Source organism: Salmo salar, chromosome 20, assembly GCF_965601325.2.
Source record: "Salmo salar chromosome 20, fSalSal1, whole genome shotgun sequence".
Lineage (NCBI taxonomy): Eukaryota > Metazoa > Chordata > Actinopteri > Salmoniformes > Salmonidae > Salmo > Salmo salar.
Genome location: NC_138310.1, coordinates 6,019,016 through 6,043,474, shown reverse-complemented (window position 1 = coordinate 6,043,474; position 24,459 = coordinate 6,019,016). Strand labels below are relative to the sequence as shown.

The 24,459-nt window shown below is 43.3% G+C and overlaps 1 protein-coding gene across 1 annotated transcript in view; it reads left to right on the top strand.

The window, feature by feature from the left end:
- The first annotated feature begins 2,030 nt into the window (after positions 1-2,030).
- LOC106580191 (ras and EF-hand domain-containing protein) overlaps positions 2,031-24,459 on the top strand; it is a 36,552-nt gene continuing 14,123 nt past the window's right edge. The window contains exons 1-6 of the mRNA XM_082966167.1: positions 2,031-2,864; positions 11,212-11,358; positions 12,332-12,422; positions 14,616-14,711; positions 18,727-18,804; positions 23,062-23,177. Coding sequence (XP_082822293.1) covers positions 2,533-2,864; positions 11,212-11,358; positions 12,332-12,422; positions 14,616-14,711; positions 18,727-18,804; positions 23,062-23,177 — 860 coding nt within the window. The 5' untranslated portion in view covers positions 2,031-2,532. The remainder of the gene's footprint in view (positions 2,865-11,211; positions 11,359-12,331; positions 12,423-14,615; positions 14,712-18,726; positions 18,805-23,061; positions 23,178-24,459) is intronic.

The following is a 24,459-nucleotide window of genomic DNA, read 5'->3' as shown; positions in this document are numbered from 1 at the left end:
TGTCATATGAAGAGAAATAATGAAGAGAAATTATTGATAAAACGTATCTGTGCTCATCGGCCATTGGACATAAAGATTACACAACAAGTTGGAAATCGCAAATTCAACAATGAGTCATTTGGAAGGAATCAGTGGCTAACTGCAAGCATTGCAAAGCAACCACTAACGTTAGTCTGTTTGATGACAAAATTTGCCCACAAAGGACCGCAGCACCACCTTCACAAGGTGAGTCCAAAAATGCCTTGTATGCTGCTGCATAAAATATTAATATGCAAGGGAGATATGTATACTCTAGCTAAGAAAGCAATACTAAGTGTATGTTGTGTAGTAAGTAGCCTATGTGCCTCACCCTAATAATTTGGTCTATTTTCACCAATGCGGTATTGTAAACACATCGTTCGTGGCCCGGTGTGTGCTTGTTTGCAAACTTTTTTTGTACAGCTTTGACAGTGCTACTGATAGTAGTGGTGGCGCTTGGCTTGCACGTGCAAATTCAGCACACACAACATTCTGTAATAGAATTGTGTTATTTGACCTGTTAAATTAAAAGCTTATTTACCGCATCAAATAGTGTTATATGACGTATATCTTTTTTGACACGCAAAGACCCAAACAGCGTTCAATGTGCCTCACCCTAATAATTTGGTCTATTTTCACCTCTTAATTTCGCCTACTGTTCTAACTTGGTGGTGCACATGTAGCCTATAACCTGTTTTAGAGAAATTCAATCATTGAATATTGTAAGAGCTTTCATTGTCTGTTTATATGCCCCCTTTATTTATCCTACGGTTCTGACTTGTTGTACAGGGAGTACACTGTAAGAACTGCCCATGTTCTCAATTCAGTCGCTGTACATTTGAAAAGTGCTGAAAAAATAGTTATATTGACGACGTCCGTCGTCCTCGCTCTGTCTTAATCGAAATTACGGATTGCCTCTTATCCGCTTGTCGTTCCCTTATGCCATAGTTTGTACATCTCAATTGTCAGTAGAAACCACATTTGTTTAAGCAAGTCAACCATATCAGCTATGTTTTTTTTAAAGGCAGTAAATGAGGCTGAATGAACTGTGCCAGACAAGGCTGCGCTGAACGTTGTAGCAGTGGTAAGATGTTGGGACTCTGCTGTTGGGACAGCTTTATGTAGGCCCTAACAATTTGTGGGCACCGTTTGTCACCGTTAAAGTGCAATCACACATCTTTTGTTTGTTTGCCCCACCAACGTGTACATGCTAAAATCGCCACTGAGCTTTATCCAATTGGTAATCTATTTATTTACTCAAAGTAGTTTCCATGGAGATTGTCTTGAAGACCAATACCCCCTTCTGTCTAACTGGCTGCCAGAGAATATGGGAAACTTTCAGTAACAAGCAGCATGTAAAAAAAACTATAAAATATATTTGTTTAACACTTTTTTGGTTACTACATGATTCCATGTGTGTTATTTCATACTTTTGATGTCTTCACTATTATTTTACAGTGTAGAAAATAGTAAAAATAAAGAAAATCCCTTGAATGAGTAGGTGTATCCAAACTTTTGACTGGTACTCTATAATTAAGCGTTAAGGCCCAAAAGGGTGTGGTATTTTGCCAATATACCACAGCGAAGGTATATTGTTACAGTGAGAGGATTGGAAAAGGTGGTTGTTTGTCTATGACTGTAGAGTATTGGCTATATTGTTGGCTATACCTTCGCTGTGGTATATTGACAAATACCTTCGCTGTGGTATATTGGCAAAATACCACACCCTTTTGGGCCTTAACGCTTAATTATAGAGTACCAGTCAAAAGTTTGGATACACCTACTCATTCAAGGGATTTTCTTTATTTTTACTATTTTCTACACTGTAAAATAATAGTGAAGACATCAAAAGTATGAAATAACACACATGGAATCATGTAGTAACCAAAAATATTTTATAGTTTTTTTTACATGCTGCTTGTTACTGAAAGTTTCCCATATTCTCTGGCAGCCAGTTAGACAGAAGGGGGTATTGGTCTTCAAGACAATCTCCATGGAAACGGCTTTTTAACAGTGTTTAGATGTGTTTAGTTAATTCAACGGATAACAGATAATTCTGTACCTGGTTGGCCAGACGCCCGGACCTTGTTTGTTTTGTGCCTGTTCCTCTGGAAGTCGAGAGGCCGACACAAGAGTGTTCTGAAGTAGTGAAGGTGAGCCGCTTCAACAGCCGCTCGCACCCAGCCTCTCTCCACCCGTCCATCTGGCAAGAGACCCGGAAAGAAGACTTGACAAAACGACACTATAGGACGACACATTAATACTGTTAGCGTAAGGCGGTCGAAGTCGTCCAGGAGAGAATGGATAACAACTTCATTTTTTGTTTACCTTTTTGTGTAACTCGATAAGGTGTTTGACAGTGTAGAAAGACTTGGCTAAAACGTCGGACTTGAGGGAATTTCGGAAGATCGTGGTGAAAGGAATTGAATTGGTCAAAAACTTTCGGTTATAATTGGTCATAGTGGTCTTTCCCCGGGTAGTTGTTTGGTGGGGCTTTCCACTCCAGACTAAACCATGTCGTTACCAGCCATGGGTACGGACCGGGAGAGTCTCTGCTCGCTCTTTCACGCTTGTGATGTGGATAATTCTGGACGGATTGAAAAAGACGAGTTTGTCCAAATCTGCTCAGAGCTCCTTGTCCCGCCGACGGAGAGAGAGCACATATTCTCTAAACTGGACACCGACAGAGACGGGACAATCAATCTAGCGGAGTTCATTAGCGGCTTCCACCGGATCTCTGAGCAAGTTTACTGCGGGGACATGGAGAGCAAGAGCTGGGGAGTCTCCTCTCAGGCCTGGGAAGATTTCCAGACCCGACTAGGGGACCATGCCCGGTTCATACCCAGGTCAAGTATGGATCACATTACGAAACAATCGTACCGGCTAATTAATACACTTTTGATTTACATAATGTCCAAACGTCGTAGGAATGCATGCGTAAAACAGTTTCAATGTACATTTTAAGTGTAACCAATAGGCTACAGGTTCTCCCCTTATAATAGATTCACTATATATATATATATATATATATATATATATATATATATATATATATATATATATATATATATATATATATATATATATATTCAAACTGTTGGGCTATTCTGGGCTCAACATTTCTCCCACTTGTATTAGCCAGATGTGGTTTACACCTCTATGTGTATGTACGTGCATTCGTGTGTGTTACTCAGGTCAGTCTAGCTTTTGGATGAAATATACCAAATATCTCTAAGCGCACCAATAGAAACCCTTGCTGCAACCTAACCCTGAAAGAATGAGCGAGAGAAAGAGAAAGGAAAGAAGGAAAGGAACGTATCAGTATCCTGTGACAGGTTTTGAAATGAGGTTCCATTGAGTAGTTGTCCTGGCAGCCCTCTAGGGCTGGCATGGGACTGAGCTGCGCCCTGACACGCTACCATGGAGGGGACATTGATTAACACAGTGATTCCATGTTCCCCATCATGTCTTAAATAGAACTCATTATTTTGGTTTGATCACCAGCTTCACCAGCTGTAGAAAGTCACCCATTGGAACTAACATCTTAGCTTGTTTCTTTGAAAAAGGGCCACTCCTGGGGCACTCCATTAGTGATGGTTTTCCGGTGCTGTGGATCAAATGTTCTCATTATTGTGTGATACAACAGTCATGTCTGTACTCAGTAGGCCTACATCCACCCAGGGCTCAGATCCAGAGACCAAGGTCATCATACTATTTTCTATTCCCCTGCCCATAGAAGTGCCATGGGTGGAGTAGAGCAGGGATCAGTAATGCTACCACTCCTAAATAGTTCTAGTGTAAGAATATATTCGAAGCAGGTAACTAGATGTGTTATTACAGAACAGAGGAGTGAGGTTAGCTAAAGCAGAAACTCAGGCAACCAGGCTAGGGTAGAGCTGGAGGCCTGGGGATATAGCCAATACTCTACAGTCATAGACAAACAACCACCTTTTCCAATCCTCTCACTGTAACATATTATGTTTATTGGTTTTTGATAGTGTCATTATTAGTACTAACAAAAGTATTTTGCATTTCTTAACTTTAAACATTACATTGAAGAAGGTGTTCCCTCTGTAAATCCTGGATTTTAAGACCTGGGCGTGTACTAGTGACACTGCCTGTTTTGACAGTGCTGTTGACTGTAGGACAGTGAGTCTATATGCTCAGGGATTATAATCTGGTCACCTTGTTGAAGGCACACACACACACTTTAGATACCTCTACCCATCTGACCCAGTTGAATGAGCCATGAATGAGTTTCTTAATTAGGCATAGATTAACATGTAAAATAGCTCTACAAGAAACAACATTTAAATGTAAATCTAAGTACCTGAATAGATATCAGGTAAATACTGTAGCCTACATAGGTATACAGATTAGAGGTCGACCGATTAATCGGAATGGCCGATTAATCGGAATGGCCGATTAATTGGGGCCGATTTCACGTTTTCATAATAGTCGGTAATCGGCATTTTTGGTCACCGATCATGGCCGATTACATTGCACTCCACGAGGAGACTGCGTGGCTACCTGTTATGCGAGTGCAGCAAGGAACCAAGGTAAGGTGTTAGCTAGCATTAAACGTATTTTATAAAAAACAATCAATCTTCACATAATCACTAGTTAACTACACATGGTTGATGATATTACTAGTTTATCTAACGTGTCCTGCGTTGCATATAATCAATGCGGTGCCTGTTAATTTCTCATTGAATCACAGCCTACTTCGCCAATTGGGGGATTTAACAAGCGCATTCGTGAAAAAAGCACTGTCGTTACAGCAATGTACCTAACCATAAACATCAGCGCCTTTCTTAAAATCGATACACAAGTATATCTTTTTAAACCTGCATATTTAGTTAACTAGGGAAATTGTGTCACTTATCTTGCGTTCTGTGCAACAGAGTCAGGGTATATGCAGCAGTTTGGGCCGCCTGGCTCGTTGCGAACTGTGTGAAGACTATTTCTTCCTAACAAAGACAGCCGACTTCGCCAAACGGGGAATGATTTAACAAAAGCGCATTTGCGAAAAAACCACAATCGTTGCACGAATGTACCTAACCATAAACATCAATGCCTTTCTTAAAATCAATACACAGAAATATATTTTTTTAAACCTGCATATTTAGTTAAAAGAAATTCATGTTAGCAGGCAATATTAAACTAGGGAAATTGTGTCTCTTCTCTTGCGTTCATTGCACGCAGAGTCAGGGTATATGCAACAGTTTGGGCCGCCTGGCTCGTTGCAAACTAATTTGCCAGAATTTTACGTAATTATGACATAACATTGAAGGTTGTGCAATGTAACAGCAATGTTTAGACTTATGGATGCCACCCGTTAGATAAAATACGGAACAGTTCCGTATTTCACTGAAATAATAAACGTTTTGTTTTCTTAATGATAGTTTCCGGATTTGACCATATTGTGTGTGTTATTATATTATAATTAAGTCTATGATTTGATAGAGCAGTCTGACTGAGCGGTGGTAGGCAGCAGCAGCATCGTAAGCGTTCATTCAAATAGCACTTTACTGCGTTTGCCAGCAGCTCTTAGCAATGCTTCAAGCATTGCGCTGTTTTTGACTTCAAGCCTATCAACTCCCGAGATTAGGTTGGCAATACTAAAGTACCGATTAGAACATCCAATAGTCAAAGGTATATGAAATACAAATGGTATAGAGAGAAATAGTCCTATAATAACTACAACCTAAAACCTCTTACCTGGGAATATTGAAGACTCATGTTGAATGGAACCACCAGCTTTCATATGTTCTCATGTTCTGAGCAAGGAACTTAAACGTTAGCTTTTTTACATGGCTGTCACGGCTGTCTAGGACCAGTGGAGATGTGGAATCAGGAGCAGGAGACAGAGGGCCGGAGCAACTGTGTTTTAATAATAATAGTAACACGCAATAGCCGTAGGGCACCAGGCGCGTGGCGAAGTCTGCCAGGGGAAAACACCTTCCCAAAATAAGCGCACTGGGAAAAAAAGCGCACGGGGCGCAGCCCGGCAATATAATAGACAATAACAGTTCACAATCGCAACTGTCCTGAGTGGACAATAAACAATCCCGCACGAGAACCCCAACTGAAAATACACACTAAATAACCCCCCACTAATGACAAACACAAAACAGGTGCGAGATAGATAGACAAAACCAAAAGACACAGAAACAACGATCGGTGGCAGCTAATAGGCCGGCGACGACGACCGCCGAGCGCCGCCCGACCGAGGAGGGTCGCCACCTTCGTTAGATACTGTGACAATGGCACATATTGCACTTTTACTTTCTTCTCCAACAGTTTGTTTTTGCATTATTAAAACCAAATTGAACATGTTTCATTATTTATTTGAGACGAAATAGATTTTTTTGATGTATTATATTAAGTTAAATAAAAGTGTTTATTGTTCATTGTTCATTCAGTATTGTTGTAATTGTCATTATTACAAATATATATATATATATATATATATAAAAATCGTCCGATTAATCGGTATCGGCTTTTTTTTGGGTCTTCCATTAATCGGCATCGGCGTAGAAAAATCATAATCGGTTGACCTCTAATACAGATGAACAGGTGTCTTTCAACCCCCTAAGTGTAATACCTACCTTTTCTCCAGTTTAATAAATAGCCTAGATACCTGGACCCAGCCCATAATGAGTAAGCTACTATTTCAAAGTACAACACTTTCAACACTGTTGAAATGGAACGATATTGTTGCAGCAGCATAATGATAACGTCAGAACTTTGCCAAAGTGTTGCATTGATGTTACTGTGCCATAAAAGTGTTGATAGTAAAACAAGATGGCGATGCAATGGATCCTGACCAATTTTGCTATTTTGTGTGTTTTTTTACGCTGATTAAATTCCTTTAAACAGGTTAACATTCGCAAGGCTGCGGGGCCAAACGGAATACCAGGACCCGTACTGAGAGCATGCGCCGACCAACTGTCTTCACTGACGTTTTTAACCTATCCCTGACCTGGTAATATCAACTTGTGTCAAGCAGACCACTATCATCCCCGTGCCCTAGAACGCCTGCCTTCATAGCTATGAAATGCTTGGAAAGGCTGGCTCACATCAACACCATTCCAGACACCCTGGACGCACTCCAATTCGCATACCGCCCCATCAGATCCACAGATGATGCCATCTCTATTGCACTCCACACTGCCCGCACTCACCTGGACAAAAGGAATACCTATTTAAGAATGCCGTTCATTGACTACAGTTCAGCATTCAACACCATAGTCTGCTCCAAGCTAATCACCAAGCTCAGAGACCCTGGGACTGAATATCTCCCTCTGCAACTGGATCCTGGACTTCCTGACGGGCCTCCCCAGGCAGTGAGGGTAGGCAACAACACACCCGCCACACTGACCATCAACACATGGGCCCTTCAAGGGTCTGTGCTTAGTCCTCTACTGCTGTACTCCCTGTAAATCCATGACTTCCTGGCCACGCACAACTCCAACACCATCATCAAGTTTTGCTGATGACACGATGGTGGTCGGACTGATCACAGACAATGATGAGGCTATAGGGAGGAGGTCAGAGACCTTGCAGTGTGGTGCCAGGACAACAACCTCTTCCTCAACGTCAGCAAGACAAAGAAGCTGTTCGTGGACTATAGGAAATGGAGGGCCAGCACGTCCCCATCCACATCGATGGGGCTGTAGTGGAGCAGGTCGAGAGCTTCAAGTTCCTCTGTGTCCACATCACTAAGGAATTAATGTGGTCTACACCCACACAGTTGTGAAGAAGGCACAACAGCATCTCTTCCCCCTCAGAAGGCTGAAAAGATTTGGCATGGACTCTCAGATCCTCCAAAAGCTCTAATGCTGCACCATTGAGAGCCTCTTGACTGGCTGCATCACCGCTTCGTACGGCAACTGCAAGGCATCTGACTGCAAGGCACTAGAGAGGGTGCTGAGTACGGCCCAGTACATCACTGGGGCTGAGCTCCCTGCCATCCAGGACCTCTATACCAGGCGGTGTCAGAGGAAAGCTAATAAAATGATCAAAGACTCCAGCCACCCAAGCCAGAGACTGTTCTCTCTGCTACAACACAGCAAGCAGTACCAGTGCACCAAGTCTGGGACCAACAGGACCCTGAACAGCTTCTACCCCCAAGCCATAAGACATCTAAACATGGCAGCTATATAGCTAATCAAATTAGCTACCCGGACTACCTGCATTGACCCTTTTTTTGCACTGACTCTATGCACACACACTTGATTCTACCCACACACTCACAAATACTTACACTGACACCCCAACAAACATATACACACACACATTACATACGCCCACAAACGCATAACATGTGCAGACATGCATACTGACGCCACACACATACTTTCACCACATATACTGCTGCTACTGTCTATTATTTATCCTGTTGCCTAGTCACTTTACCCCTAACAACAGAATATGTACAGTACCAGTCAAAAGTTTAGACACACCTACTTATTCTACATTGTAGAATTATAGTGAATACATCAAAACTATAAAATAACTCATATGAAATCATGTAGTAACAAAAAATGTGTTAAAGAAATCTAAATATATTTTATATTTGAGATTCTTCAATGTAGCCACCCTTTGCCTCTCAACCAACTTCATGAAGTAGTCACCTGGAATGCATTTCAATTAAGAGGTTTGCCTTGTTAAAAGTTAATTTGTGGAATTTCTTTCTTTCTTAATGTGTTTGAGCCAATCACTTGTGTTGTGACAATGTAAGGTAAAATACCAAGTCCATATTATGTCAAGAATAGCTCAAATAAGAAAAGAGAAAGGACAGTCCATCATTACTTTAAGACATGAAGGTCAGTCAATCAGAACATTTCAAGAACTTTTAAAGTTTCTTCAAGTGCAGTCGCAAAAACCATCAAGCACTATGGTGAAACTGGCTCTCATGAGGACCGGCACAGCAAAGGAAGACCCCGAGTTACCTCTGCTGCAAAGGATAAGTTCATTAGAGTTACCAACCTCAGAAATTACAGCCCAAATAAATGCTTCACAGGATTCAAGTAACAGACACATCTCAACATCAACTGTTCAGAGGAGACTGCGTGAATCAGGTCTTCATGGTCGAATTGCTGCAAAGAAACCACTACTAAAAGACACCAATAAGAAGAAGACTTGCTTGGGCCAAGAAACACAAGCAATGGACATTAGACCAGTGGAAATCTGTCCTTTGGTCTGATGAGTCCAAATTTGAGATTTTTGGTTCCGTCCACTGTGTCTTTGTGAGACTCAGAGTAGGTGAACGGATGATCTCCGCATGCGTGGTTCCCACCGTGAAGCATGGAGAAGGTGTGATGGTGTGGGGGTGCTTTGCTGGTGACATTGTCTGTGATTTATTTTGATTTCAAGGCACACTCAACCAGCATGGCTACCACAGCATTCTTAGTAGGCCTATCATTTGTTTTTCAACAGGACAATGACCCAACACACCTCCAGGCTGTGTAAGGGCTATTTGATCAAGAATGAGAGTGATGGAGTGCTGCATCAGATGACCTGGCCTCCACAATCACCTGACTACAACCCAATTGAGATGGTTTGGGATGAGTTGGACCGCAGAGTGAAGAAAAAGCAGCCAACAAGTTCTCAGCATATGTGGGAACTCCTTCATGACTGTTGGAAAAGCATTCCAGGTGAAGCTGGTTGAGAAAATGCCAAGAGTGTGAAAGGCTACTAGGCAAAGGGTGGCTTCATGGAAGAATCTCAAATGTAAAATATATTTTGATTTATTTAACATGATTCCATATGTGTTACTTCATAGTTTTGATGTCTTCACTATTATTCTACAATGTAGAAATTAGTCAATATAAAGACAAATTATTGAATGAGTAGGTGTGTCAACTTTTGACTGGTACTGGACATAGCTACCTCAATTATCTCGTACACCTGCACATTGACTCACTACTGGTACTCCCTGTATATAGCCATGTTATTATGACTCAATATTGTTATTCGTTATTCACTGTATTTATTCCTTGTGTCACTATTTCTGTTTTTTTATCTACTACCTGCGTTGACTCTTTTTTGAAGGGTCTCTTTTTAAACTATCTTGCACCGATTCAATGCACACACACTGGTCTCTACCCCCCACACACATACTTACACTGACACCCTAACACACACACACACACACACACACACACACACACACACACACACTGCATATGTCCACACACACATAACATGCGCACATATGCATATTGATGCCACACATACATTCTCACACACACTCCATAGGCCATACACCACATATGCTACTGCTTCACATACGCTGCTGCTACAGATCAGTCTATTATCTATTCTGTCTATTATTTGCTTTACCCCTACCTATATGTACATAGCTACCTCAATTACCTCGTACTCCTGCACATCGATATTGGTACTCCCTGTATATAGCCATGTTTTTTTTACTCTTTATTGTTATTTGTTATTTGCTGTGTATTTATTCCATGTCATTTAAAAAAAAAACGCTGCATTGTTGGAAAAGTAAGCATTTCACCGTTAGTCTTCACCTGGCTGTTGTTTCATGAAGCATGTTACAAATATAATGTAGCTGTTCTGTTCCAAATATACTGTAGCTGTTCCAAATGTGTTTTAGATGAAAGGCCTTATGCTGTTGTAAGTAACTTGTATTAACATTCCCCTGTCTGTCTGTCTGTCTGTCTGTCTGTCTGTCTGTCTGTCTGTCTGTCTGTCTGTCTGTCTGTCTGTCTGTCTGTCTGTCTGTCTGTCTGTCTGTCTGTCTGTCTGTCTGTCTGTCTGTCTGTCTGTCTGTCTGTCTGTCTGTCTGTCTGTCTGTCTGTCTGTCTGTCTGTCTGTCTGTCTGTCTGTCTGTCTGTCTGTCTGTCTGTCTGTCTGTCTGTCTGTCTGTCTGTCTGTCTGTCTGTCTGTCTGTCTGTCTGTCTGTCTGTCTGTCTGTCTGTCTGTCTGTCTGTCTGTCTGTCTGTCTGTCTGTCTGTCTGTCTGTCTGTCTGTCTGTCTGTCTGTCTGTCTGTCTGTCTGTCTGTCTGCCTGCCTGCCTGCCTGCCTGCCTGCCTGCCTGCCTGCCTGCCTGCCTGCCTGCCTGCCTGCCTGCCTGCCTGCCTGCCTGCCTGCCTGCCTGCCTGCCTGCCTGCCTGCCTGCCTGCCTGCCTGCCTGCCTGCCTGCCTGTGTTGTGTCTGTAGGAATGAGCAGGCAGCCACGCTGTACCAGAACATCAGTATGACAGAGCCCAGGATGGTGCCTCAGTATGAGAGAGTCATTATGAGCTTCACCAGAGAGATCAAGCAGCACAATGCTGAGATGGAGAACCTGGCCCTGGCTGTGAAACGGTACTAACACACACACACACACACACACACACACACACACACACACACACACACACACACACACACACACACACACACACACACACACACACACACACACACACACACACACACACACACACACACACGCGATGTGCACACACGCTCACACACTCACCGACAACCTCAGTTTACTTAAAACCCACATACTGTACATACACTGTACACATGCAGACATTCTATCATACTGTACATGTCCTCAAATACAAATGGGAAGTTTGATATTTTAAGTAGAAATTGTGCACCAATACTGAATTTTGTAAAGCCTGTTATATTAAATGAAGTGCTCTTTAATCTAGACCACATGGATAATTCAATAAATCAAATTTTTATATGAATAAAGGCTTGCTAAAGTGCCATAATTCTGCATTTTGACATGTCCCTCTATCAACCCTGTGTTATTATAGGAAGATTTTTTTAACCCACTTAATGCCCAAATTTCCATCGTTGTAAAGTCCTAGTTATTTTGTTGCTTTGACGAAGTAATTTCTGAAGATTATTATTTAACTGAGCAGGTCGAGCATAACACGACAACCCTGTTACCCATAGATAGACAGGCTAGAAATACATTTATAAAAATAATGATACAATAATGCATTCAATTGCCTCTTCCTGTTGCACACAACAAGCTTCCATTCCCCCTGTCACAAGGGGATTTATGGCTGATTTAAGTAGAAATAATCAACTCAGTCACAATCAACCCTGTTACTTTATTTGGCACTTAATAGGCATTTAATATAGTATTTTTATTTATTGAACCTTTTTCGGTGATAAAAAATAAAAAATCAATGAAGTTAGGTGAAATCCAACGTTTATTTGACCAAGTTACACTTCTCAAAAGGCACCGAAATGGTGGAACGACCCAAATACACACACACACACCAACACAGATTTAATAAATTCAGTTACAGTATTATGTTTTCTTTCTGCTTAGAGCCCATGACCAAGCCGCCATGCAGCTCAGTGAGATGGAGGAGGAGATGGATCAACGCATCCATGCAGCTGAGAACAACACACAGCAACAGGTGACACACACACACACACACACACACACACTTCCATGATTGTCAATTCTAACTTTAGAAATGATGTCCATGTTGTCATGCGGTCTGGGCAGGTTGTGTTCCTACAGGGTTTAGCCACTGATAAGAAGGGTGGAGCTCATCTCTTCACTCATGCCAAATAGAGAGGACTTGTGATCAGATTACTCATTAAACCTCAAACACTCCTCAGCTGTGTTAACGTCTGATATGTCAAGCTGTTATCATATCTAGATTTGTTATAGTGAATTTATTTATAATAATTTGTTAAAAGTAACTCCAGTGGGATGTTGATGGAAAACGTCCGGTTTCCATACTTCCATGGAACACTCCTATTCCTGGAATCTCTCATTCCTCTACTCCGGGAACAGTCTTATCTCCCCCTGTGTGTGTGTGTGTGTGTGTAGTTATGTACATTATGTAAGTGTGCTACATCAGCTCTGTTTGTTGTGCAGCTGCTGTATGCTTAGTCTAAAAAAAGCACCCACACCTAGACTCACCCACACCTAGACTCCTCCTCCTGTTTGTTGTGATGCTGAGTTTGCCGAATGTCAGATGTACGTAAACACATGGACAAATCCCAGTGTTGTGTGTTGTGGAAAGGTTGTTGTTTAGTTGTTTCAAGCTAACGTTAGCGAACATAAGATGGACATTCAGTGGGCTCTAAAGTGCCAGCAGGTCACTCGCATTTGCTTGTGAAATAAATTAAGTGCAAATACGTAAAGCAACTGGTCGCATTTGTGCGAGTGGGATATACATTTAATTATGCGTCTCATTAGTTGTATTTTCCATGTAACATTACAAGGATCACGCAACCTGATAACTGTAATTATGATCCATATCACAAAAGGCATTACAAAAGTATAATAAAAAATAAATAAAAACATATTGGCATTAAAAGTGAGTCGGGAGTTTACAAGACTGCACGATGAAGAATGAATGAGTGTCCGGTATCAGCTATAGAGGCAATGCTTCTAAAATGCCTTTGCACTAGATTTGAGATTTTATTCATTTCGAAAATCTGAAATGATGTATGTGCTGCAAAGAAATCCAATAGGCACTTTTACATAGGCTGAAACACCGGACTCTTCTAACGAACAGCGTACAGATTCCCTTTGCGGTAGCCTACTTAAGCTTCGTGTAGCCAGTTTGCGGTCTGTGTCAATGCAATCATTTGTTTTTGTTTTTATGCTATTATGGATAACATGTTAATTTGATACTGATGCTCCCCTTCAAACATTTGTTCTTCTTATCATATCAGAGTAAAAATTTTTTTTTTTTTTATCGTGGATTAGACGTTTGTACATTCTGTACCTAAACAAATAACTTGTTATTATTTGTTTAATAACATTTTTTTTAAACTCAAAGAATAAAGGCCCTTTGTGTGACTTTTACCATATGTGTAAATGGAATGCTGTCAAGAAAGAAAGTATACCAACCCTTTATAGACTAGACTTGACTCACAAACTGCGTGTGCACAAGCATGCGGGGAAAAGAAAACCCCAATTTGGTGGTCCGCACGCGTCTGGTACTCTAAAAAGTTGGACAGGGTTAGCAGGTCTGCTCATGTTCCTTGATACACCCTGGCCCCCTCCACCTGTCACCCAAACTGCCCCAAAATAGCAGCTCAAACAGCTCAAACTCTTATCAGTGGAACATAGAGGAGTGATATAAAAGAAGTACAAACAAACACAAGCATACACATGCACACACACAGAAAAACACACAACCGCATTCACACACACAGAAACACGCATGCGCATACGCTGTGCCATTTGATTTGGACAGTAGTTGGTCTTTTGACAGTAGCTGTATCTGTATATTTGTAACCGATGTGAAATGGCTAGTTAGTTAGCGGTGGTGCGCGCTAATAGCGTTTCAATCAGTGACGTCACTCGCTCTGAGACCTGAAGTGGTTGTTCCCCTTGCTTTGCAAGGGCCGTGGCTTTTGTGGCGCGATGGGTAACGATGCTTCGTGGGTGTCAGTTGTTGATGTGTGCAAGGGTCCCTGGTTCGAGCCCAGTTTGGGGCGAAGAGAGGGACGGAACCTACACTGTTACATATTGACAGTGTGTGAACATTCGATGATGAAGTAAGACTATAATTGTGTCTTGTATCCTTGTGGAGGCCATAAGAGATGGCATGATGCTACATCATGTTCTATTCTGTTATCTGTAGGAGGCCAAGAAGACTGAGGCAGCTCTGAGTGAGCTGAAGAGACACTATGAGTCTGAGGTGTGTGAACTGCAGCACAAGCTCCAGAAGATGCAGCTGGTGAGTTTACCATTCGACTATCCCTGTTCTCTCCTCTCTGCACAGGCCATACAAACGCTTCACACCGCGTGGCCGCTGCCACTCCAACCTGGTGGTCCCAGCGCGCACGACCCACGTGGAGTTCCAGGTCTCCGGCAGCCTCTGGAACTGCCGGTCTGCAGCCAACAAGGCTGAGTTCATCTCAGCCTATGCTACCCTCCAGTCCCTAGACTTCCTGGCGCTGACGGAAACATGGATTACCACAGATAACACTGCTACTCCTACTGCTCTCTCTTCGTCTGCCCACGTGTTCTCGCATACCCCTAGAGCATCGAGCCAGCGGGGTGGTGGCACTGGAATCCTCATCTCTCCCAAGTGGACATTCTCTCTTTCTCCCCTGACCCATCTGTCTATCTCCTCATTTGAATTCCATGCTGTCACAGTTACCAGCCCTTTCAAGCTTAACATCCTTATCATTTATCGCCCTCCAGGTTCCCTTGGAGAGTTCATCAATGAGCTTGACGCCTTGATAAGTTCCTTTCCTGAGGATGGCTCACCTCTCACAGTTCTGGGTGACTTTAACCTCCCCACGTCTACCTTTGACTCATTCCTCTCTGCCTCCTTCTTTCCACTCCTCTCCTCTTTTGACCTCACCCTCTCACCTTCCCCCCCTACTCACAAGGCAGGCAATACGCTTGACCTCATCTTTACTAGATGCTGTTCTTCCACTAATCTCATTGCAACTCCCCTCCAAATCTCCGACCACTACCTTGTATCCTTTTCCCTCTTGCTCTCATCCAACACTTCTCACTCTGCCCCTACTCGGATGGTATTGCGCCGTCCCAACCTTCGCTCTCTCTCTCCCGCTACTCTCTCCTCTTCCATCCTATCATCTCTTCCCTCTGCTCAAACCTTCTCCAACCTATCTCCTGATTCTGCCTCCTCAACCCTCCTCTCCTCCCTTTCTGCATCCTTTGATTTTCTCTGTCCCCTATCCTCCAGGCCGGCTCGGTCCTCCCGTCCTGCTCCGTGGCTCGACGACTCACTACGAGCTCACAGAACAGGGCTCCGGGCAGCCGAGCGGAAATGGAGGAAAACTCGCCTCCCTGCGGACCTGGCATCCTTTCACTCACTCCTCTCTACATTCTCCTCTTCTGTCTCTGCTGCTAAAGCCACTTTCTACCACTCTAAATTCCAAGCATCTGCCTCTAACCCTAGGAAGCTCTTTGCTACCTTCTCCTCCCTCCTGAATCCTCCTCCCCCTCCCCCCCCCCCTCCTCCCTCTCTGCGGATGACTTCGTCAACCATTTTGAAAAGAAGGTTGACGATATCCGATCCTCGTTTGCTAAGTCAAATCGCGAGATGAAATCTCGCGTCTTGTGACGGCCGGCCGCCCAACAACCTGCCCACTTGACCCTATCCCCTCCTCTCTTCTCCAGACCATTTCCGGAGACCTTCTCCCCTTCCTCACCTCGCTCATCAACTCATCCTTGACCGCTGGCTACGTCCCTTCTGTCTTCAAGAGAGCGAGAGTTGCACCCCTTCTGAAAAAACCTACACTCGATCCCTCCGATGTCAACAACTACAGACCAGTATCCCTTCTTTCTTTTCTCTCCAAAACTCTTGAACGTGCCGTCCTTGGCCAGCTCTCCTGCTATCTCTCTCAGAATGACCTTCTTGATCCTAATCAGTCAGGTTTCAAGACTGGGCATTCAACTGAGACTGCTCTTCTCTGTGTCACGGAGGCTCTCTGCACTGCTAAAGCTAACTCTCTCTCCTCTGCTCTCATACTTCTAGACCTATCTGCTGCCTTTGATACTGTGAACCATCAGATCCTCCTCTCCACCCTCTCCGAGTTGGGCATCTCCGGCGCGGCCCACGCTTGGATTGCGTCCTACCTGACAGGTCGCTCCTACCAGGTGGCGTGGCGAGAATCTGTCTCCGCACCATGCGCTCTCACCACTGGTGTCCCCCAGGGCTCTGTTCTAGGCCCTCTCCTATTCTCGCTATACACCAAGTCACTTGGCTCTGTCATATCCTCACATGGTCTCTCCTATCATTGCTATGCAGACGACACACAATTAATCTTCTCCTTTCCCCCTTCTGATAACAAGGCGGCGAATCGCATCTCTGCATGTCTGTCAGACATATCAGTGTGGATGACGGATCACCAGCTCAAGCTGAACCTCGGCAAGACGGAGCTGCTCTTCCTCCCGGGGAAGGACTGCCCGTTCCATGATCTCGCCATCACGGTTGACAACTCCCTTGTGTCCTCCTCCCAGAGTGCTAAGAACCTTGGCGTGATCCATGGACAACACCCTGTCGTTCTCCACTAACATCAAGGCGGTGACCCGATCCTGTAGGTTCATGCTCTACAACATTCGCAGAGTACGACCCTGCCTCACACAGGAAGCGGCGCAGGTCCTAATCCAGGCACTTGTCATCTCCCGTCTGGATTACTGCAACTCGCTGTTGGCTGGGCTCCCTGCCTGTGCCATTAAACCCCTACAACTCATCCAGAACGCCGCAGCCCGTCTGGTGTTCAACCTTCCCAAGTTCTCTCACGTCACCCCGCTCCTCCGCTCTCTCCACTGGCTTCCAGTTGAAGCTCGCATCCGCTACAAGACCATGGTGATTGCCTACGGAGCTGTGAAGGGAACGGCACCTCCATACCTTCAGGCTCTGATCAGGCCCTACACCCAAACAAGGGCACTGCGTTCATCCACCACTGGCCTGCTGGCCCCCCTACCTCTGAGGAAGCACAGTTCCCGCTCAGCCCAGTCAAAACTGTTCGCTGCTCTGGCACCCCAATGGTGGAACAAGCTCCCTCACGACACCAGGACAGCGGAGTCAATCACCACCTTCCGGAGACACCTGAAACCCCACCTCTTTAAGGAATACCTAGGATAGGATAAAGTAATCCTTCTAACCCCCCCCCCCCCTTAAAATATTTAGATGCACTATTGTAAAGTGGTTGTTCCACTGGATATCATAAGGTGAATGCACCATTTTGTAAGTCGCTCTGCTAAATGACTTAAATGTAATGTAAATGTAAATGACTATTCATCACTTATACTGTTCCACCTAGTACACGCTAAAGATATCCTTTATATTTTAGGTGGTGTGAAATAAATATAAACTTTTCCAATAAAGTCTGAAACTTGATACACAGTTTGGGGCCAAGTTTCATGCTGTTAATCAAATCAAATCAAATGTATTTATATAGCCCTTCTTACATCAGCTGATATCTCAAAGTGCTGTACAGAAACCCAGCCTAAAACCCCAAACAGCAAGCAATGCAGGTGTAGAAGCACGGTGGCTAGGAAAAACTCCCTAGAAAGGCCAAAACCTAGGAAGAAACCTAGAGAGGAACCAGGCTATGAGGGGTGGCCAGTCCTCTTCTGGCTGTGCCGGGTGGAGATTATAACAGCACATGGCCAAGATGTTCAAATGTTCATAAATGACCAGCATGGTCAAATAATAATAATCATAGTAGTTGTCGAGGGTGCAACAAGTCAGTAACACAAGAGTAAGTGTCAGTTGGCTTTTTCATAGCCGATCATTGAGAGTATCTCTACCGCTCCTGCTGTCTCTAGAGAGTTGAAAACAGCAGGTCTGGGACAGGTAGCACGTCCGGTGAACAGGTCAGGGTTCCAGCAGGTCTGGGACAGCAGGTCTGGGACAGGTAGCACGTCCGGTGAACAGGTCAGGGTTCCATAGCCGCAGGCAGAACAGTTGGAACTGGAGCAGCAGCACGGCCAGGTGGACTGGGGACAGCAAGGAGTCATCCATGAAAAAGTGAACAATTAACCGATAATGTAGCACCTATTGCCTGGACTACTAGTCTAGCCAATCACTCCTGTTCACCCACTCAGCGTGTTGGTTCATTGGTTCATGAACATGTGAGACATCCAATCAAGATTAACTCAATCACAATTGAATGAAATCCATCTATGCCGCTATCTGTGCCATTGAAGATTGTGATTCACTGACAGCAGGCAGCGATGTGTGTTAAAGGTGTCTACTTCCTCCTCAGATTGAAGACCAGTACAAGAACATCAACATGAAAGATGAGTCTTCAACCCTGAAGAGAAAGATCAACGAACTGACTCTGGTGAGATGGGTCTTCCTGCTAGTCCTATATCACTCTGTACACATCCTTTAACTCTCTTCCATTTCCTGATCAAGACAATTGAGCTGAATCATTCTGGCTCTGACCATGCTGTCGCCTGTCGCTAAACCCTTCTCTCGCTTCTCTCTCTCTCTCTTTACCTCTCTCTCTCTCTTTACCTTTCTTCTATCTCTCTTTACCTCTCTCTCTCTTTACCTCTCTCTCTCTCTTTTCCTTTACCTCGCTCTCTCTCTTTCTTTACCTTTACTTCCCTCTCTCAATCGCTTTCTTTACCTTTACCTCCCTCGCTTTCACTTTACCTTTACCTCTCTCTCTCTCTTTCTTTTACCTCCCTCTCTCTCTTTCTTTACCTCTCTCTCTGTCTCTCTCTCTCTTTACCTCTCTCTTTCTTTACCTTTACTTCCCTCTCACACTCTCTTTCTTTACCTTTACCTCCCTCTCTTTCACTTTACCTTTACCTCTCTCTCTCTCTTTCTTTACCTCCCTCTCTCTACCTCTCTCCGTCTCTCTCTCTTTACCTCTCTCTCTCTCTCTCTCTCTCTCTCTCTCTCTTTACCTTTACCTCTCTCTCTCTTTCTTTACCTTTACCCCTCTCTCCCTCTTTCTTATCTCTCTCTTTCTTTACCTTTACCTTTACCTCTCTCTCTTTCTTTACCTTTACCTCTCTCTCTTTCTTTACCTTTACCTCTTTCTTTACCATTACCTCTCTCTTTCTTTACATCTCTCTCTTTACCTTTACCTCTCTCTCTCTTTACCTTTACCTCTCTCTCTCTCTTTACCTTTACCTCTCTCTCTCTCTTTACCTCTCTCTCTCGCTTTTCCTTTACCTCTCTCTCTCTTTCTTTACCTTTCCCTCTCTCTCTCGCTTTTCCTTTACCTCTCTCTCTCTCTTTACCTTTACCTCTCTCTCTCTCTCTCTCTCTTTCTTTACCTCTACCTCTCTCTCTTTCTTTACCTTTACTTCCCTCTCTCAATCGCTTTCTTTACCTTTACCTCCCTCGCTTTCACTTTACCTTTACCTCTCTCTCTCTCTCTATCTCTCTCTTTCTTTTACCTCCCTCTCTCTCTTTCTTTACCTCTCTCTGTCTCTCTCTTTACCTCTCTCTTTCTTTACCTTTACCTCCCTCTCTTTCACTTTACCTTTACCTCTCTCTCTCTCTCTTTCTTTACCTCCCTCTCTCTACCTCGCTCTGTCTCTCTCTCTTTACCTCTCTCTTTCTCTCTCTCTCTTTACCTTTACCTCTCTCTCTCTCTTTCTTTACCTTTACCCCTCTCTCCCTCTTTCTTATCTCTCTCTTTCTTTACCTTTACCTCTCTCTCTCTTTCTTTACCTTTACCTCTCTCTCTCTTTACCTTTACCTCTCTCTCTCTCTCTTTACCTCTCTCTCCCTTTACCTCTCTCTCTACCTCTCCACCTCTCTCTCTCTACCGCTCTCTCTACCTCTCTCTCTCTTTACAATTCAATTCAATTCGCTTTATTGGCATGACGTAACAATGTACATATTGCCAAAGCTTATTTGGGATATTTACAATATAAAAAAAAAAAAAAAATGAGAATCAAAATTGTCGACGGGACAACAGTAACAACAATAACCAAGGGTCAGAATAACCATACATTCAACAATAACAATAGCCATACAGTAGAGTACATGTGTAGGTTTATTGGTCTGTCAGACACTGTCCCTCAACTTATGGCAGGCAGCAATGTAGTGCGCTGCCAACACACAGCTCTCTGCGTCCTCCCCCAACAGGACGGGTAGCCTATCCTCATCAGAGAGGTCTTTGAAACCTTGAATAAGGGTTTCAAATTTGGGGAAATGACACTCTCTAATTGTTTTATATTTTTGACATTTTGTCAGGAAATGCAGCTCCGTCTCAGGTTCTGCTGTGGTGCAGTGGTTGCACAGCCTTTCCTCTACAGGGAGCCAGGTTTTCCTGTGTCTACCCTTCTCAATGGCAAGGCTGTGCTCACTGAGCCTGTACTTTGTCAAGGTTTTTCTAAGGTTTTGATCAGTAACCATGGTCAAATATTTAGCCATGGTGTACTGTCGATTTAGGGCCAGATAGCACTGCATTTTGCTTTGTGTTTGTGCTTTTGTTTCCCAATAAGCGATGTAGTTTTGTTTTGACTGCGTTGTAATTTGGTTTATTCTGATTGATTGGATGTTCTGGTCCTGAGGCTTCAGTGTGTTAGTAGAACAGGTTTGTGAACTCAGCCCCAGGACCAGCTGGATGAGGGGACTCTTTTCTTTGCTCAGCTCTTGGCATTGCAGGGCTTGGTAATGATATGAGAGGGGGTCACTATATTTTAGATGTTTCCAAAACTGAATTGCTCTTTTTTGAGTTTTTATTATTAGTGGATATTGGCCTAATTCTGCCCTGCATGCATTGTTTGTAGTTTTCCTCTGGACACGTAGGATAATCTTACAGAACTCTGCATGCAGGGTTTCAATGGGGTGTTTGTCCCATTTGATGAAATCTTGTTTTGCAAGTGGACCCCACACCTCGCTGCCATAAAGTGCAATTGGTTCAAAGACATATTCAATTAGTTTTAGCCAAATTATAATAGGTATTTCAATTTGAATTTGCTTTTTAATGACGTAGAATGCCCTGCGTGCTTTCTCTCTCAGTTCATTCACTGCCTCATTAAGGTGTCCAGTTGAGCTTATTTTTAAACCTAAGTAATTGTAGTGTGTACAGTACTCTATATATTTTGTACCAATTGAGAACTTTGGTCTAATTCCCTGAGATCTGGATCTTCTCTGGAAAATCATTATTTTAGTCTTTTTGGGGTTTACTGCCAGGGCCCAGGTCTGGCAGTACTGCTCTAGCAGGTCCAGGCTCTGCTGTAGGCCATGTGCTGTGGGTGACAGCAGGCATAGGTCATCTGCGAAGAGTAGGCATTTAACTTCTGAATTGTGGAGACTAACACCAGGGGCTGAGGATTTTTCTTGAATAGTGGCCAATTCGTTAATGTAAATATTGAAGAGTGCAGGGCTCAGATTACAACCCTGACGAAGGCCCCACCCCTGGTTAAAGAATTCTGTTCTTTTCTTACCAATTTTAATGCTGCACGTATTGCCAGTATACATTTATTTAATTATGTCATATGTTTTACCCCCTACACCACTTTCAATAACTTTGTAGAACAGTCCTGTATGCCAAATAGAATCAAATGCTTTTTGGAAGTCGATAAAGCAAGCATATATTTTGGTATTATTTTGGTGGACATGTTTATCTATCAGGGTGTGTAAGGTGTAAATATGATCAGTTGTGCGATGTTTTGGTATAAATCCAATTTGGCTTTTACTCAAGACATTGTGCTTATTAAGGAAGTTTAGAACTCTTACATTGATGATACTACAGAAAACCTTCCCCAGGTTACTGTTCACACAAATGCCTCTGTAATTGTTAGGGTCAAATTTGTCTCCGGTCTTAAAGATTGGGGTTATGAGTCCATGATTCCAGATGTCAGGGAAATAGCCTACACTCAGGATCAAATTAAACAGTTTTAATATAGCCAATTGAAATTTTGCACTAGTAAGTTTGAGCATCTCATTTAGGATGCCATCAGGTCCGCATGCTTTTTTAAATTTGAGAGCCTGAAGTTTCATATAGAGCTCCTGGTCAGTAATTGGGGAGTCCAATGGATTTTGATTGTCCTTTATAGCTTTTTCTAATCCATTCAACTTCTCATGAATTTGGCGTTGTTCTGCGTTTGTGTCAATTTGAACGGTGTTGTAGAGTGTTTTGAAATGGGTTGTCCATATGTCACCATTTTGTATCGCTAATTCCTCTTGTTTAGATTTTTTTAGTTTTTTCCAATTTTGCCAGAAGTTGTTTGTGTTTATGGACTCCTCAATTAGTGTCAGCTGCTTGCTGTTGTACTGTGCTTTTTTGGTTCTGAGTGTACGTTTACATCTCTCTCCCTTTACTTCTCTCTCTCTCCTTTACCTCTCTCCCTTTACCTCTCTCTCTCTCTCTCTATCCCTTTACCTCTCTCTCTCTCTCTCTCTCTCTCTCTCTCTCTCTCTCTCTCTCTCTCTCTCTCTCTCTCTATCCCTTTACCTCTCCCTCTCCCTTTACCTCTCTCTCCCTCTCCCTTTACCTCTCTCTCTCTCTCTCTCTCTCTCTCTCTCCCTCTCTCTCTCTCTCTCTCTCTCTCTCTCCCTTTACTCTCTCTCTCTCTCTCTCTCTCTCTCTCTCTCTCTCTCTCTCTCTCACTCCCTCTCTCCCCAGGAAAACCAGCGGTTGAAGCAGGAGTTGATGCAGTCTCAAACTAACATAGCCTTCCTTCAGAGTGAACTGGCCTCTCTGAAGAGTGATCTGACAGACCACAGCATCAACTCTGAGCGGTGAGAAACACACACACACACAGACACAGACACACACACACACACACACACACACACACACACACACACACACACACACACACACACACACACACACACACACACACACACACACACACACGTTACTGTATCATGGGTGTTGGACACCCATTGTGTATGAGGCACAATAGTCTGTCCAATCTCTTGTAAAATGCCTTACAAATGTCTTCATGTATTACACAATCAGTGTTGAACTGTTAGTAAATCATACACATACATTACTGTTCAAAAGTTTGGGGTCACTTAGAAATGTCCTTGTTTTTGAAAGAAAAGGAAATTTTTTGTCCATTAAAATAACATCAAATTGATCAGAAATACAGTGTAGACATTGTTAATGTTGTAAATGACTATTGTAGCTGGAAACGGCTGATTTTTAATGGAATATCCACATAGGCGTACAGAGGCCCATTATCAGCAACCATCACTCCTGTGTTCCAATGTCACATTGTGTTAGCTAATCCAAGTTTATCATTTTAAAAGGCTAATTGATCATTAGAAAACCCTTTTGCAATTATGTTAGCACAGCTGAAAACTGTTGTGGTCATTAAAGAAGCAGTAAAACTGGGCTTCTTTAGACTCGTTGAGTATCTGGAGCGTCAGCATTTGTGGGTTTGATTACAGGCTTAAAATGGCCAGAAACAAATAACTTTCTTCTGAAACTCATCAGTCTATTCTTGTTCTGAGAAATGACGGCTATTCCATGCGAGAAATTGCCAAGAAACTGAAGATCTCGTACAACGCTGTGTACTACTCCCTTCACAGAACAGCGCAAACTGGCTCTAACCAGAATAGAAAGAGGAGTGGGAGGCCCCAGAGCACAACTGAGCAAGAGGACAAGTACAATAGAGTGTCTAGTTTGAGAAACAGACGCCTCACAAGTCCTCAACTGGCAGCTTCATTAAATAGTTCCCGCAAAACATCAGTCTCAATGTCAACAGTGAAGAGGCGACTCCGGGATGCTGGCCTTCTAGGCAGAGTTCCTCTGTCCAGTGTCTGTGTTCTTTTGCCCATCTTAATCTCATCTTTTTATTGGCCAGTCTGAGCTATGTCTTTTTCTTTGCAACACTGTCTAGAAGGACAGCATCCCGGAGTCGCCTCTTCACTGTTGACATTGAGACTGATGCTGATAATGGGCCTCTGTACTCCTATGTAGATATTCCATAAAGAATCTGCCGTTTCCAGCTACAATGGTAATTTACAACATTAACAATGTCTACACTGTGTTTTTGATAAATTTGATGTT